This window comes from Periplaneta americana, chromosome 3, assembly GCF_040183065.1.
Source record: "Periplaneta americana isolate PAMFEO1 chromosome 3, P.americana_PAMFEO1_priV1, whole genome shotgun sequence".
In the NCBI taxonomy this organism is placed as follows: domain Eukaryota; kingdom Metazoa; phylum Arthropoda; class Insecta; order Blattodea; family Blattidae; genus Periplaneta; species Periplaneta americana.
Genome location: NC_091119.1, coordinates 162,539,381 through 162,558,096, shown reverse-complemented (window position 1 = coordinate 162,558,096; position 18,716 = coordinate 162,539,381). Strand labels below are relative to the sequence as shown.

At 34.2% G+C, this 18,716-nt stretch overlaps 1 protein-coding gene across 1 annotated transcript; it reads right to left on the bottom strand.

Annotated features, from left to right (window-relative positions):
- Positions 1–38: 38 nt before the first annotated feature.
- On the bottom strand, positions 39–15,695 carry Taldo (transaldolase). Its single transcript, XM_069822192.1, has 7 exons — positions 15,372–15,695; positions 11,008–11,131; positions 6,355–6,462; positions 5,325–5,456; positions 2,971–3,233; positions 636–746; positions 39–455 (listed from the first exon to the last, which is right to left on the bottom strand). Exons 1-7 carry the CDS (start codon positions 15,469–15,471, stop codon positions 286–288), a joined length of 1,008 nt encoding a protein of 335 aa, XP_069678293.1. The 5' UTR covers positions 15,472–15,695; the 3' UTR covers positions 39–285.
- Between the last annotated feature and the right edge of the window lie 3,021 nt (positions 15,696–18,716).

Sequence of the window (18,716 nt, the reverse complement as noted above, 5' to 3'; positions counted from 1 at the left end):
GGGAGACAGGTTTGGGAATTAGTAAATAAAACTACAAATTGCATAATAAAGTACAGATGTATATGTAATTATATGTAATGGACATACTGATTTATGTTACATAATAAAACATTCATATTAAAAATGGAGATACAAATAAAATGTTATCATTCCAGAAACTAGCACCGTATTTAATATCCTGATTGTCACCTACCCTTTCACCAAGATTACAGTTGCTAACCCATGTAAGGAATGTGTTCAGTTTTGGCTGATGATTGACACTGGATCTTCTCAGCATGCATGAAATCACTTTGCTTTGCTCAAAAGCTCCTTCAATAGTTTCTCCAACTTGCGAGAGTCTTCAGCAAATTTACGAATACCTTCAGACAGCTTATCTGAAGACATCTGATCTTCATTCAGCATCCAACGGAAAGTCTTTTCATCCATAGTAATCTTTTCAACATCAGCCTTACGAGCTGAAAAGTAAGTATATTAAATCTTTAAAAATACTGCAAAAATAAACATCCTGTAAAACTGGCGTAGACCTACACATGAAGAATATAGAGACTGTATGGACTCTACACATCAGCAAGCAACAAAAAGAAGAGATGGACATGAAACTAATAAATAGAAACATAATATAAAAATTTACTCACCAGATTTCTCAGTAAGGGCCTCATACACTTCATCATTACTGGAGTCTAGTTCTTCAAGTAGTTTGGGGCTGATTGTGAGCAAGTCACAGCCTGCTAATGCCTTTATTTCACCTTAAAAGAAAATAAAATGTTAATATCTGAAATTTTCATATTAGGAAAATTGGAACATTTATCCTAAAGTAATGGTTATTATAATCAGAAATGTGAGTCATGTGTAATTCTCAACGGAGAGTCAGTAAAAATGTATAGACTCCATCTCCTACCTTGATATATAAAAAAAAAAAAATAAAATTATGGTTTATTTAAAGACACAACTGCAGAAATTATATCAGTGTTGCCGGTGTGCCGCAATTTTGTCCCGCAGGAGTTCTTTTACATGCCAGTAAATCTACTGACATGAGCCTGATGCTTTTAAACACACTTAAATCCCATCGACCTCGGCCGGGATTGAACCCGCAACCTCGAGCATAGAAGGCCAGCACTATACAAACTACGCTACTGAGGGCAACACCTCGATATAACATTTTTGAAGAAAATACATCAAATCTTCGACTACATCAAAGACAACGGCCAAGAAGATGATAAAGGTAATATTCTGAATAATTGTGAAGAGTTCCACGTCATTCACAAAGACTATAGTAAGTCAACTATATCCATCTTAGACCTCTACTTAAGATTAAGAATACTTACTTACTTATGGTTTTCAAGGAACCCGGATGATCACTGCTGCCCTCACATAAGCCCACCATCGGTCTCTGTCCTGAGTAAGGTTAATCCAGTCCCCACCGTCATATCCCACTTCCCTCAAATTCATTTTAATATTATCCTCCCATCTACGCCTCAGCCTTCCCAAAAGTCTTTTTCCCTCCGTCCTCCCAACTAACATTCTATATGCATTTCTGGATTTACCCCATACGTGTTACATGCCCTCCCCATCTCAAACATCTGGATTTAATGTTCCTAATTATGTCGGGTTAAGAATACAATGTGTGCAGTTCTGTGTTGTATTAACTTTCTCCATTCTTCTGTAACTTCATCCCTTTTAGTCGTGAAAATAAACCAAAAACGATATTTATGAGACAATATGTCCCAATTGATTTGCACACCACTTTATATGAAGAATATTGTTAAAATTATGAGATACAATATTAAGTAATTTCATTGTTTGGCAATGAATAACGTACATCTGCAAACTATATGGTGCACAGTTGTATAGATCAAGTGTTAGTTGGAAGATCTGAGGGGGAAAAAACCTCTGAGGAGGCCGAGACGTAGATGGGAGGATAATATTAAAATGGATTTGAGGGAGGAGAGATATGATGGTAGGGACTGGATTAATCTTGCTCAGGATAGGAACCGATGGCGGGCTTATGTGAGGGTGGCAATGAACCTCTGGATTCTTCAGCATTTCTAAGCAAGCTGTATAGATCAAATCTTGTACATGGACATTTTCTGAAAAAGAAAAATGTTTAGTACATCTCATCATATACAGTACTTTAAATAAATACAGACTCAGACTGGAAGAATAATGCAACTGACATTCTGTCTCAGACAGGATGCTTTTGTCTAGAACCATCCGATGTGATGGTGATTAAACACACTGCTAGGGGGTTGCAGCATACTGCATCGGACATTCATCCTGATTAACATGTCTCAAACAAAATGATGAAGTCACCTAAAGTTTTTCCGCTGGTGGACATGATCAGACATTTCATTCTGCATATGCATGAAGTCTATTATCTTCTCTTTCATTCGCCTGAATTGCTCTGTGTCCAGGGTGGATTATACACCATATTCAGTGATATAATTGTTTTCTTAAATTGCATTTCCGAGTATTTTTCAATTTAATTTAGAACAGATGCAGACACAGACTTGTATATGTGCATGTGGGAAGAAGTTGCAAAAGAAATTAACGCATTTATAAAACCAAGTATATTAATAACTGTTTGGTTCTGAGAATGAATCTAACAACTTCTATTTACGTGATTTTCTTCTTCTAACCATATCAAATAGGTTTCAATAGATTTCGTCAGCTACCATTACATCACAACTGACAGTAGCTGTGCATATGAAAACCAACTATATACGTCATGGCAAAATTCTGTTCAAGACAGCTCTAACAGTCTTGTCCAATATCAGACGGTCCAATGCTGGCCTAAGAGACTTTGTATTTCATCTGCAATTCCAGCTCTTGTTACGTAAGACACATCTGGTTTTCGAGACAATTTTTTAGGGGAGAAAATTGCATCTTACAAGCTGAAAAATACTGTATTGTATAATTACGAAGGTGTTTGCTCACAACTTTACATCTAACAAAGTTAGTTTCCAAACTTACCAACATTCCTGAAGGATGCACCCATGACAACAGTCTTGTATCCAAACTTCTTGTAGTAGTTGTAGATCTTTGTAACAGAGATAACTCCCGGGTCTTCATGTGCTTCATATGACTTCTGGCCTGTGTTCGCCACATACCAATCAAGAATACGGCCCACAAAAGGTGAAATAAGAGTAACTCCAGCTTCAGCACATGCCACGGCTTGGCAGAAGGAGAACAGCAATGTCAGGTTACAGTGGATTCCATGTACTTCTTCCAATTCTCTGTTACAAAGTGAAAATATGTTCCACGATAGTATTAAGGGTTAAATAATGCATTATTTTATATAATTAATTGATTAACTAGTGGACTTACTCGTGTTAATTATGTTTTGTGCAGCTTACAGCTGTTTCAGTGCTTCACGCACCATCCTCAGAGCCTACTAGATCATGGCGTCATCTCGAACTTCTCTGCCTGTTATGTGGGTGTGTTTGATTGTTGAAAGGTGTTGAAGAGTGGAGTCAAATAGTGTGTGTGTACTGAAATTGATCTGTGTGTTGAGAATTTGATCGAGGTGTGTTTTAGTGTGTTTGTATATTTCGTATTGTTCTAATGTGTTGAGTTTTTGGTTCTTGGGTTGTATGTGTAGGATTTCCATGTCCGCATTTATGTTATTGTATGTATGGTTAGCATTGGCTATGTGATCGGCGTATGTAGATGTATTGTGTCCTCTGGTCATTGCTTTAATGTGTTCTTTGTAGCGTGTTTGGAATGATCTGCCTGTCTGTCCTATGTAGAACTTGTCGCAACAATTAACACGAGTAAGTCCACCAGTTAATCAATTAATTATATTCAAGTATTAAAAGTAGTGTACACAAGATTCAAAATGGATTATTTTATACATTTTTTTTTCTGATGTCCCGGCACAATTCCTATACTTGCCACATTAATTTATTTCGGATATGTATTTTTCGTTTATTCGTTTTTTACATTTGTACGGTCATATTTTAAACCTGGGAGATATGAAACGTCATTTATATTATGTTCTACATCAATTTTGTTCTGGAAATTAAGTTTTCTGTAAAAATGTAAGAACGCGAAAATACAGTACCAGTACATGTTCATTTTAAATTGAAGCCCACTTTGAAATTCGAAGCTGCCTATGCTCGCCTCTAACAATCTAGTGTCCTTTAATGTCACTGTTACTGCTTTAGAAACAGTGAAACATTTTGTAATACATTACGATGTAACTGAACAAATTATGGAACAAATATAAGTATCTGAAGGCACAATTTATTCATTAAGAGCAAGCAATCCAAAATAACTAACTTTTTTTTTTTTTATTTATCATCTGAATTTGAGTTTAAAATGTAATATATCTGCCAGCTTTAGCTCTAAGGAGCTGAGATTTCCGACAAATAATCTTACATTCTTCAAGAATACAGAATCATCAGTACCAGTTGCAGAAGACACAGTCCTGCAGTATATATTGACTACACCCCAACTCTGGCTACTAGCAACAGGCATCTATAATGAACACCGATCAAAATACCCTCATTTCTCGTGAAAAACAACAACTAAATAGACTACAATGGACTATAGTGGACTTTATGTTGTCAGCAAATACTGGATACATTAAGAAGATTGATTCAAGAATACAGGTTATAAATTTGGGTACACTGTATTAGAGGCTCAAAGAAGGCTTAAGTATGAAGTTCTAAATTTCTCTTGTGAAAATTTTACTGAATTGACGTAACTCGTTTTTCTCATAATATAGTCTTCAAATGCTATTTCATATGAATGTCATTTCAGTAATACTTTTTCTCACTTACGCATTTTTTCTTCAGATCACATAAAAACGTACAAATGAACTTTACTGTATTAGAAATATTAGAACAATGAATTACAGACAAATATATCAGCTTATGCTTTATACAGTATTTCTGACTACCCTTCAAACATGACACTAGACCAAAAGAATCTTTGGATAGAAATGTCAAATCTCTAGAAGTCAGTTTTCAATTCAATTTTTCAAATATTCCGCCTTTCAGATTGATTTATGAAAATTTTAATTACAAGTAGACAATGGATTTCAGTTAACCTTTTATATTTCTAAGTTCATATCTGACTGTTATTTACATTTAAATATACGAGTTTTATAGTGTCTAAAATGGTGCTATAGTTTTACTTGTATCTATATTCTCAAACTGCACTAATATATTCAGGAAACTTCCAGGTAACAAAACTTCATTCAGTAACACCTTTGATATTTCTATATAACATGGACCTCATGACACATTTTCATGAAAATGTAGATGTAACAAGTTTTATAAGAAACTATTTTTGTTTGAGTCAGCACCTATTTAAACACTTACTTTGCAGCCTGAATTCCTTCCCATGTAGATGCTAATTTGATGAGTATTCTATCTTTCTTGATTCCTTGTTCTTCATACAACTGGATCAAACGCTTTGCTTTCTGTATACTAGCATCTTTATCGAATGAAAGCCTTAAAACAGAAAAAAATACAACATGAGAATTTCAAGAACATGGTTCTACATGTTCCTTATTTCACCAAAATGTTAGGGTTCTACCCAGTCATTTCTTTGTTTACAGTCCTGGCCAGAATAGTTGTAGAAGTAAGAGGAACGTTTTTAATGAAAATATACATTAATAACTATTTTCACTTTCAATTTAAGTAACAGATGAAATATCCACTTAACATTTTCTAAATTTTCACATCATATTTTATTAAAATAACACAGTACAACCATCTGTTACCTAATTAATTTGTAATACTGTGAAACTACAAATTTCATTTGAATCATGTGTATTTGTTACCGTTAAAACCTGAAATAAGTTAAAACCAGTTTCAACTAGTATAAAGTAGTTCAAGCAAATGTAGGTAGATAGAAAGCGAATTTTCTTAAGGTCTAGAATAGTAAGAGGTTAGGTTTGGTTCGTTTAGGCTTTCTTTTGCAAACTAAAAACCTAAACAAAACAAACCTAACCTGTCATTGATTCTAGATCTTAAAAAAACTCGCTTTCTATATATATATATATTTTAAGCTAGTTTTTGCTAGTTGAAACTGGTTTTAACGGTAACATATATATTATACACTTCATACTGTTCAGTTCTGCTCATTCCCAACTCTATTAAATCATAGTCTCCTAAAACTTCTTTCCAAATAATATGGCAGTATCAAAGTTTCAGCTCACAGTTCATTTGTCACACTGCTATTTCGGAACTGTTGTCTGGGACTAGATAGACAATTTCAGGAAAAGAACAATTTTTTATTTTTCCCACGTCCAGTTGCTACGCATAAATGGGAAAAATAAGTAAAAATTATTACAAATCATTCAAAAATGGCTTATATTTGTCATTGAAATTTTCTAAAAAATCTCACCTTGCATCTACTTCTGTAGAAACTCTTCCAGGAACAATTTTCAATATCTCACTTCCAAACAACACAAACAGCTTGTCTGATGCAGCCTCAAGTTGTTCTGCAGGTGTACTGCAACAAAGTAAAAACTTCATTAATGGAAAACTGTAGAGAAAAGCTAATTTATACCTCTGCTCAGGATTGTAATTTTATTACCACAATTTTTCCTACGAGACAAGACATGGGCAAATATAATGAGGGAAAATATACTGTTGGTTTAACTTACCGCAAGAAGAAAGTAAAATATATGAGACAATCCCTCTCATGTTTCAATCACTGGTATAAACGACAACCAGCATGAAGAAGCAAGATCTATATTGTTTAATTAAAATTAGTTACAGCAGAGCTTCAATTAATGTTTTGGACCAATGTCTAGTGTCACTTGCTATTTAATATCATTAAATTCAACTATAATCTATCCTGTGGATCCCAAGTTCGATCCCCGTCATATCCCCAATTTATAGGGCAAGCCTTTTGTCCTGGTAACATACGGGTTCTCCTGTGGCATCCAAACAAATCCCCATCATAATCATCTCATCTCATTGCGCGTGTAATGTGGATCAACCTCCTATGTGCAACCTGAGCAATGATTCTGTAGGTAAATTGGTCTACATAACTGGAACTGGCTTCATATGAGTGAATGACAGTCAAGTACCTGCCATGAGTTTAAAAAAATATAGTAGCATATAACAAAAATGAGCTAAAAACGTTGTCACATTAAAACTCTGGACACAAATTTCTATGTCAAAGTCGGAAACAAACGTGGTGCAGTGGGAAGATCTTAAGAGGTTTTTGATGCTTAGTCTACCCAAAAAAATATGAGTTGTTATACCTAGTAACAGTAGGCCTATAAGTCCATATTGACGATTTATTGTAACACTTGATTGCACTCAGATCCTTGCATATATTAAATTCACTGTTGACAGTCATTCCAGTATGGAGAGAGCATTGCGAGCAGTGAGGCTTAAAGCAAAAAGTCTCTAAAGGCATGGCTATGACCTTGACTTGCAAGCTTGAGCAGGGGACCGGGGAGGAGGTATCGATTCGCTACATCTCCATACGGAACGAGGCCTTCTGTCACAATATGTCATGCAATACTGGTGTTCTCTGAAAGTGCTGCGTTGTTGAGTTTAGTTTAATCAAAAGTGCATGCGTGTGTGTGTGTGTGTGTGTGTGTGTGTTACATATTAATTGTGTAAAATTGCTCATACTGAGAGAACATTGGGTAGGCCAGCCTCAAAAGCCTCTTAAGAGCTTCTCCACTGATATGGAGTTGTATTGGAGGGCTCACTCCATTATTTATTTGTCGATCTTATGCAAGGAAAAAAAAAAAAAAGCTTGAGTCTCTTTCGATTCGTCACTTTGTGTCCTTTATTTCAAATAAATACTCCATGAACTTTTCACTAAGATTATTATATTTCATGTGCACCATTTCCCGATAAAATAACTCATTCTAGATGCTGAATAATGAACAAAATCCACTTAATAGTTTGGAAGAAATGATTGTACACAAGTGAACAGAAATAATGGCATGTAAAAAAAATGGTATCTGTAATGCAGAAAACTTATTTCCGCGAAAATATCGAAATAGATTTTTTTCAATGTGACAATTTATACTTTCTCTAACGAAAAAGCAAGAAAAGTATATTAATTGTGTATATACAAGAGCTGTTTCTCTTTATAGTTAAGGAACTCACAGTTTCTTTTTAACTGACTTTATAAATGCCCTTCATTTCTTAAAAATTAGCAACTCAGCAAACCAATGACATGAAGGTGACATGTAACAGTCAGGAAGAGAAGTTATGTTACTAGTATTACATAAACACTAATGGGTCATACTATCTCTTATTTTTATCAGAATGATATGTTTTCAAAGGTTATCAAACAGCACGTACTCACAAGGTTTGACTTCAAGAGTTTAACATTCTTCTAACACAAGGTCAAGGACAAGGACAATTATATTCCCTTTAAAATATAAAATACATTTCATACTGTTACTAAGAGTATTAGAAAATATGGTGCAAAGAATTAATTATAAATTAATGTGCACTACCAATGTTCAACATGTAAGTATTGTTAGGTCAACATACATCTGAAACTGTATAGCATGTACTTCGATACAAATCTGAACTATACAGGTTCGATCCCAAGCAGAAAAGGGATTTTTTTTTTCCTTTGTTCTGGAATTTCTAACAAAGTGGAGTGTTTGATAATGTAAGAAATAAACCTATAATGAGGAAAGCAGATGTCCTGAAGACAGTAAACTGAGTTGAAAGTATGACTCTAAACAAATAAGGCCATGTTCTTTGCATGAATGAAGAAAGATGGCCAAATGACATATAATGGTCATGGAATGAATACAGCAAACTGAGAAGGACTGGGGCTTGGGCCCAGTTCAACCAATGAACTTTGAAACCTTTTACTTTTCAAATTCTATAACATGCAAAATGTGTCTGTTTCACAGTGTACACAGCAAAGAACTCCAATTCTGATGTAAGAAAATAAAATATTTTTATAGAAATTATGAATTTTAATTACTGTGGTTTTTTATAGTCAAATTCAAAAAGTAAATTTAGAAGCTTATGAAAAATGTGGTTGTTTCACAGCATACTGCAAAGAAATTTATGTCTCCATTTTGCAAAGTCTTTGTGAGAAATATTCCACTTTGTAAAAATTCATTGTGTTTTATGGCGAAACACACTTTTCACTTTGCAGAACTTGAAAACTATGTTGCAAAGTTTAATATACATGTATTAGGGCCCTGATTATGGTGAATGGTTAGAATCGCCTTGCTTGGTAATTGGCAGAGCCTGTTTTTGTGGTGACATTTTCTTAAAATTTATATTTTTGGTGTTGAATAAACTATAACATTTTAGCAATAATGTAGCAAGGAGTTGATAAGACTGATGCCGTCATACTATTCTTTAGGCATTGCTATTTCAGTTGCCATGAGGAAGTGAATGGAAGAGTATAGTGAATTTGCAGTAAAAACAATGATGGTTGTAAAGCTGCATGACGAGAATTTCAGTAGATCAATGCAAGGTTGTCACGAATCCTAGTCTTTAGTTCATTTAGGGTGTGAGGACGACTAGCATATACACGATTTTTTTAAAATCATTAAAAAAATCGCATACTGAAAGGTCAGGCGATCGCACGAGCTAGTCCATGTTGCCGTTCTTCAACATGAGACACTCTCCAAAGAGCTGTTCTGTTGTAATGCAACGATGAATATTGATCTTCCTCGCATTTTGTTAAAAACGGTTCAGCAAAAGTTACTCATCTGTTGGAATCATCGACTTGCAATTGTTGGATGGCCTGAAGCTTGTACGGATGCAATTTGAGATCTGAAGGCAATATTTGGCCACAGTGTGGCAAGGCAAACCTAATGATAGGATGTTGCAGTGCAGAAAGTTGTGGACTCTGCTGGATGGTGGCATTGACTGCTTGGTCCTGGATGCTTCTTGCTCAGGGTAGAAATTGTTCATTCAAATCTTTCAACCCATGTCTTCACAGCATGGGCTGACAGAATCGGATCATGATGCCAAAGTTGAAAATCGTCATGCAGATTTTATTTAATTTTTTATTTTAGTAGCTTATTTTACGACGTTTTATCAACATCTTACGTTATTTAGTGCTGAATGAGATGAATATGATAATGCCAGTGAAATGAGTCTGGGGTCCAGCACCGAAAGTTACCAAGCATTTGCTCATTGGATTGAGGGAAAATCCCAGAAAAGCCCTCAACCAGGTAACTTGCTCCGACCGGGAATCGAACCCAGGCCACCTGCTTTCAAGTCAGACGCGCTAACCATTACTCCATAGGTGCGGACTCATCGTGCAGATTCACAACAATAATTGTTTTTATAGCGAATTCACAATGCTCTCCAGTCCACTGTCTTAAGGCAACTGAAATGGCATTGTCTAAGGAATAGTATGGTGTTATCACCGACTTCAAGTATAACTTTGACCTCATCAATTCAAAATCTCCTGTTCCCAAGAGCTACCCTATATTTTTCAACATATTAAGAAATCCATTTACACGTTCTTCAATAGCACAGTCTTTCAATGGAATTCCAGTCAGTTATAATTTTTTCCTTCGATTTTTAAATTGAATTAATCGAGTTTTGCACATTTAAATTTCTCCAATACTTTTTTTTTTTTTTTTTTTTGGATAAATCACTTTTACTCGATCCTCCAATGATAATACATTTCTCATTTTAATGAACATATTTTTACTCGAAACAACTTTGCACAATGCCAAAAGAAATTAAACTGCTAAACAAGACAGCAAATACCATACAGGTAGTTTGTGGTCAGACTCTGAAGGCCGAATGCAGCAGCCACAATCTTTATCAACCTCTTTCTCGCTAGAAATTTCCACTTTCCCAGATTATTAAAGGATAAAACATTCAGCATAAATAGTTAACAACGTAGTCAAATTTAATTTCAACCTTGAAAGATACAGTACAGTATTCTTATAAAGTTCTCAGAACTTAGCATTACACTACTGCATTCTAAAATTGAAATAGGCCTATAGTACTGAATTATAAAAATATATTTTTAAATAATAAAATTCTCAATTCAATATTAGTCCCAAATGGGACATATATATCTTACCTTCCAGCTTTGCGACCATATTCAACGGCTTTTGCAATGAGATGTTTGTATTGTGGCATGTTGGCAGCTGACAACATAAGCGATGGATTTGTGGTGGCATCAGTTGGCTTGTACTGTTTCATTGCTGCGAAAAAAAAAATACATAGGCTATAGTAAGATATTTTATTATATGACAGCATGAAAAACATCACACTGGCAATTTTCTTTCCTTACAATATTACGTATAATAAAGCCTTTTATGAACAACCCAGGAAATACAGTTATTACTCGACCAAGGCCAGTGACGTCCTGCAGCCCGGAGCGCCACTTGTACTGCTCCTGCGTTTGTATAGCGTCATCGCGATAGTTTACATTATGCCCGCGGCTCCACTTGCTTCGGTTGAGTAATAACTAATATTAGGCCTATTGATCTATTATCGTAAACAAACAATTTTCATTCTAAAATCTTACTTTGAACCTTAGGAATTGCAGTCCATTTATTAATTTTTTACAACCTCCATTTAATATGTATTTTATAGTGTAAACTAGCCATACCCGTGCGCTCCGCTGCACCTGTTAGAAATATAAAGTAATTGCATATTTAAAATAGGACGTTTGATCCAGGGAACATTCGTGTTTGATAGAAGGATAAATCATTTAATATGTTACTTAATTTAAATTGCATCCAAATAATTAAAATGCCATCATTTTGGTCCAGAGACACTCATTTGGTGCAATGACAATTCCTTTAACCTGTTTCTTAATTTTTATTACATGCAACCATAGTTTAATGAAGATTGATATCATTTAGATTTAATGTGTATATTTTATTTTACTTGTTATAGGTTTCCACTGAATTATGGTAATAACTTAATTTTAACCCTTGTTTTCTACGTATTCAGTAAATGGCGCTTGGCCCACTATGGTTGTGAACCCTTCAAATAAATTATATTATACAATATTACATTACATATTATATTATTATATTATATTATATCAGAAGTTACTGTAATAACATTATAGCATTATGTCCATCTAGAGAAACTACACTTTCCAATGGTGAAATAATAATTAATTATACAAATCGGTTAATTTAGCTTCCGATATTACTTCATACAAGCACAGAAACATTCTCTGTAGGCTATCTTTCATAGCTTTCGATTGTTGCTGAACAAGGCCCCTTATAGACGAAGTCATTTGTTTTTTAATTCATTACACGGCCTTAGATGGCAGTTATTTTAATTTTAAAACTCATTTATCTCATTAAATATCAGTCCTATCAAAATTTTTCAAGGAATAAAACTTATCGAAAATTATTTTTAAAGAAACTTTTGTTATGTAACATTTTTCACAAAAATCAATAATAAGCGAGATATTTCGATTTATTTAATTCAGCCCCCTTATAACCCCCCTTTTAAATAATGTATTTTGAATGTCATATAACCTAAAATCTAAGTTACAACAAACTTAATTTATATTCCAATTTTCATCGAAATCCGTTCAGCCATTATCGCGTGAAAAGGTAACAGACAGACAGACAGACAGACAGACAGACAGACAGACATACAAACAAAAATTTCAAAAAAGCGATTTTCGGTTTCAGGGTGGTTAATTATATATGTTAGGACCAATTATTTTTGGAAAATCGAAAATTACCAGAAAAATTTCGGCTACAGATTTATTATTAGTATAAATCATCTCAGTTCTGGTATAAATTTCTCTTCTCTTTTAAATATTGGAGTGCAAGGGGTCAAATGACTTTATTGTCAAACGCCTGGCATAAAATAACAACTTTTTTCTCTTGAATTTATAAAGTTTTTTTTTTTTCTTTTTTTTTGGGTGGAGATGCAGTTGATCGTACATGCATGGCTTTGCTGAACTAAACAAACCTGTCACAAATTCATATATGCAAGGTGTATAAGCGGAGTACAAAGGAAACTACTTCAATGCTCGTTTAACCTTTTCCGATATTTTACTTTTTTAAATTTTGTATATAACGCGATTATTTTCATACTTGTGTTTCAGTGTCACTCATTCTACGCATCGTTAAGTAGGGGCCTACCTGCAAATGGTTTCGTGCAAGACAAATTGCTACACAAACGTGTTCCAACCATTACATACAGGAATCATGAATACTTTCTTCTTATTACCATGTATACGGTTACCTCACTGTCAACAATTAGGCTGTCTTAAAATGCTAAAATGATCACATTTGTCTGTGTTTGTCAAATGCGCATTATCATGCTTACGAAAAGGCACTTTTCAGTATAAAAACCAATAATTTATTTTGTGTTCACAAGGTTGGACTTTTGGGGGAAGAGGAGAAGGAAGGTAACTGTGTTCCGAAGTTTATCCTATTTTTTTTTTTTTGCTTACACATTCCTCGATTTAGAATTGACTGTAATTAATATAATTTGACTTAGGCCTAACACCAAACTTGAACAAGGATCTTGAACATAGGCAGAGAGAGAACCGTTTCCTTGGAGGGTTAAAGCAAAACCGTAGAATCCCCATATAACGGGGTTACGGGGGACATCATTTAACTCATAACTTGACCATGGAACAGTATATCGGAATATGATTATATTTTCGAGAGCATATTTCTTACAATGTTACATCCACATCCGCAATGTTTCGGACCGAGTTGTATAGGACTTGAATTGTAGGTCTACTACAAATTATAATACAGCATAACTTTAAAAAATCTCCCTCTTTTTCTCTCTCATACAGAAAGACATGCATACATCAATAAAATTACGTAACAGTATTAAGGGGACACTCAACTTAAAAATCCGATAAAAGTGTCATTTTATGTATCAGTTTTACAATATTATCTTTTTGAAGCTATTTATGATCTTTTAATCATTAAAAAATTTAAAATTTAATTTCATAGAAATAAAAACAATTAATTTTTACACCAATTTACGTGATAGAACTAAATCAATACACAGAATTCTTCCCCTCTTCATTGAGAAGGCACAGTCAAATGCACAAAGCCAAAAAATAAAAAATTATAATTAAAAGTGTTATTTCAATTAATGATTGATTAAAAATTGAAACATTTTTCTATTTTGAAAAGTATTGGATCTAATGAGCTGAGATTTTGCATGTTACTTTCCATATGTATATTAAACTTTTTCTCCAAATTTGAAAAAGATTGGTCAAATAAGAAAAAAGTTCCAAAATATAGTTGAGTGTCCCCTTAACAGAAACTTTTTTATGTGAAGTTTACCTTCCTGAAGATATCATGTGAAATATAAACTCTAATCATTTGATTTAATCTCGTCTTTAAGCTTACACATATATTTTTCTTTCTTTTCTTTTTTTTTTTTTTTTGCATTGTTGTGCGGTATATTATTCATTTTTCTCCAAGTGGCAGCCTTAACATCTGCAGACTTCTAACACATGAGTTCAGGCTGTTACAAACGAAACATTACACTGCTTCCATTCCTTAAATGAAGTATAGAAATTCTTATACATTCAGAAATTTAAATATTATAGTCCAGACACATGTTCTGAAGACATTAATTCATCAATTTAAGCACAGAAACTTAATCATAAACAAAAGCAAAAAAGATTTTTTGAATCCAATATTTTCTAACTTAAATGGAAGAAAAAAAAAAAAAAAAGAGTTCAGACAAGTTTGGGGGGGGGCAGTGCCCCCCCCCCGTAACTCCGCATATGATCTTGAATACAGAAGTTATTAACATGGGGAAGAGCAACTCTTTAACAAATTGCTAATTTTTAAAAATGGAAATAGTAATTTAGATAAACTGTTCGAAAACAAACAAAGGGCTAAATAATGTTCTAAGGAACCAAACTCGCTTCTGCTCTAGTTTCCCCCTCCAAATGATATGCAAATTTCTTGAGAAATCCGAATGTTAATTAACTTACACTACTAACAATATAATGAAGGGTAAGAAAAACTTGCCACTTCCTTAAACGAATACGGTCATTGAAAATCCACATTAGATTTCTCTTATTAAAAAAAAAAACAGGTACTTGCTATATCTAGAACAGTAGAGATCCGAAAACAAAAGTTGTGCCCAGTTCCTTTACCAATTTCGAAAAAAAAAAAAAAAAAAAAAAAAAAACACGGGTATTTTTTTTTTAAATATTGTATTACAATTATTATACTACAGAATGAAGTCAAATGAACCTCCCTCAAATTCCCGCTATGACGTAACTATTCTAACATGTCATAACATTACTGCCCAACAAGAAATTAATACAATTCTAAATGAAATGTCTCCTGAACAATTTCGAGTAACGTGCACAGCGTGTTATAGTTTCTGAAAGTCGCTTAAAAGCAAAGCATTCCGTAAGATTATGTAACTGCATATTATTGATATAGTACCTACATAATCACTGAATGACAAACCTACCTTCAAAATCCCCCGTGTCAGCAACGACAGTTGTGAACTTCTTTAATTGAGCTAAGGAACTCGACATTTTCTTTTTTGTTTGAGGTTCACTATCCGTCATCACCGTTTCTAGAAGTGAACAAAATTAAGAACAACAGTAATATTTTACGGACGCAAGAGCCGGAACTTATCAGCTTCAGGATCTACACAATTGGCCAATAGCGGCAGTAACACGATTTTGCAACTCTGCACGTCAGTGCTAGTCGTTACCAGGAGTACCAAATTATGAAAGTTCAAGTTATTCCTCTTGCAATTTCCTCTTTCTATGACGTAAGAAATAGCGAATCTTTCCTTTACTTGTTCGAATAGCAGTAGAACTTACTACTATTATGTAACTGCAATATATAATAAACGAACATGGAATTCATAAATACATTATAGGACGTGCTTGTATTTTACTCTGTTTGCAGCAATGCCTTCATTCACTTATGGGCCTCGAGCGGTAAACGCACAAACACCGGTCATGGATAAATATAATATATATCCATGCACCGGTTTTGAAAGGTTACGCCTCCAAAATTATGCAATTTAACCTACATTCCAATGTGTTGTTACATATTGGCTAACAATGCACGATCTCTTATGAGTTTCGTAGTAGAGTATAAACATTACAAATATCTAGTAAAAAATTATGACATTACGAATAATGGCCCATTATATAACAATTTATAAGGAAACAAAACTCAAAAGTTAGAAAGTGAACCTGAATGCGAAAAACGACGTTGCGTGTAGCATAGCATATTCCTTTCCTTTTTGTATTTTTATATCTTGAAATGTATTTCTGCTACCATCTATGCCACCACTAAACTACTGTCGACATAATACTTATTTAAGAAATTATAGGCCTATTTCATTTTTTTTACTTTGGTCATAAAATATCCATTTCCATATAATTTTGCTAGGCTTCAACAATTTAATACCGCAATAATATTTGCATTATTATATTTTTGACGTGAATTTGAAAAATAGGAATTCTGATGAAAATAGGATTTGATGACAGAAAACGTAAGTTACACGAGTGTTACGCACACTTTTTAACGATACACATCCAAATTGGCCATTTATTTCTCTGTCAACTGTGAGTAGAATAAAAGTGAAATTCAAAGAACATGGATATCTGACATAAAAAATCATGTTCTGTTAAAAACAACCTGTTTTATGTCGATTTCATCAATAAAACTGCTTCCATAATACAGAAACTAACTAAATATGTCAACAATAAAATTGTTACCATAGTAACCACAAACCATAGTGCTTTTGTACAAAAACCACCGCCTGCTTGAACGCATCTGATGGCTGCTTATACTGCCTTCTCATAAGACCATTAACAATCAACGTATTCCGAATCTCACCGGTCCGGTGGCATCAATGACGTCACGTTGCAACGAAAATAAGGAACAAAACTGCTGGAAGAATCGATGCTGTCATGGCGACTGTGTAAGTGGTTATCTGTGCTACGCTAGCAAAATTTTGCGAAATTTCCGTACTGCCATCTCGTTCAAATAAAAGAGATCATAAACAACTTATTTCTTGAACCGGTAATAACTGGTCCGTTGACATGTTCGCTCATAAGCCATTAACATATTATTTTTACGTTCTGCTCATTACAAACAATACAGCAGAACTAAAGCAGAACACACCGCCATGACACAACAGTGCACGATGTCATTCGTCTGCTAATTCCCGCCCTATACAAGAACCAATCAGATTCACTGATGGCGGTTGATGGAGCCTTCCACCACCTCTGCAAGTTGATGGCACCGGTGCGACACCGGTGGAGCATCAATGACGTCATCGGTGGAATTCGGAACACCGTGATGCCATTGGATTGCTCACCGGTGAGATTCGGAATACGCTCAATACTTTCGCTGAAATGATAGATACAGCACCAAATATAACTATGTTTATCCAAGACGGTCTTGGTTTATCCGTATGTCTGCTCTAAACCTGGAGGGGGGGGGGGGGAGGGAGATGTCCAATCTATATTGTGCCAGTGTGACATATTGAAGTGTGTTAGAAATAATAACCATCAAAAACTTGTGTCAGAAACTCTTGATAAATTCGTGAAACTTTACTCAGTAAGTTAAGGTACGAAAGTTCCACACAGAAAAAGTTCTCCAGTTTTCTTGTTCTTCCAAGAGCAATGAATATAAAGAATTAACAGAGAGGAAGACGCTATTACAGTCGTGAAAGAAAGTAATATTTTAATCACATACTACAAACATAAAGCATAGGGCCTACGTATATCAACACGCAATTTCACTGGCTGGTAGAAGCTGTCATCTAGCAACAATTTTTTTTTCTATTCATGTTACATGTTTGACCATTGAATGAGCAGGCAGTAGGCTATAAGCAGCCATCAGATGCATGGAAGGATTCGAGCAGGCAGTGACAAAAACAAATGAAATACCTACATAAAAAATAATGCTCTTTCAGATGATATTAAAAAGCTATAGGTGGCATATAAAAATGCTCTCGATGACGTCATAATTCGTACAAGTCTCAAAATATTTTGTTTCCATAAAAATATAAAAATATTCCTTATTAAATGTAAGGTTTGACATGTCTGAGATTTTTATCCAAAATCGCCTCATTCAATTTTAATTGCAATTAATGTTACTTCTGAAAAACCCTGATGAAATTTATAAATGTACTTTCTCCAGCAACACTTGAGAGAATTCAATATATCGTCTTAATATTTTGGCGAAAATACTATCAATATTTAAAAGGGTCATTCATTATTAGTGGTTGAGCAAAACCGTCCACTTCTTTCTATTCTTCTTTATTGTAAACAAACCAGGGTAAAAAACCTCTTTATAAATATTTCGCCTAATATAGAGAATCCTAAAGTATGCTAGCAACGGAAACAACACACACACTTGTTCTAACAGATTTTTAATACAAATGGACGTTTTTATTATTATAATTCTTTCTGCCATAGCAGACTGCCCAAATGGCAAAGAATACTATACAAGATTTCCATTTCTTGGTACAGTGGTTGTGATAGCCTACTAACAATGGTGAATTTGCTGGTACATGGCTGTATGAAGAACAATTAGGATAAATGTATGTTTTGGTGCACAATGATTGTTTAGTATTTCTATAGCACCTTTCAAAGCAAATTTACTTTGGAATGGCGAAATATTTACTAAATTTTAGGAACCTCCTCGGAATTATGCCACGGCTTCCAATCATCAATCCTATGACGGAGAGATATTGTCAATGTTACCGGTATATTTTTGTTGGAGTATGATAACATTGATTCATATATAGTTTTTTCTCTGTCGATGGTCTCTGGCTGGTCCA

Excerpts from the sequence above, each read along its gene's own strand:
- Taldo (XM_069822192.1), bottom strand. The coding sequence starts at position 15,471 with ATGACGGATAGTGAACCTCAAACAAAAAAGAAAATGTCGAGTTCCTTA. Across the intron at positions 11,132-15,371 it reads TGACACGGGGGATTTTGAAG|CAATGAAACAGTACAAGCCA; the intron begins GTAGGTTTGTCA and ends TTTTTTTCGCAG. Across the intron at positions 5,457-6,354 it reads TCTACAGAAGTAGATGCAAG|GCTTTCATTCGATAAAGATG; the intron begins GTGAGATTTTTT and ends TTCTGTTTTAAG.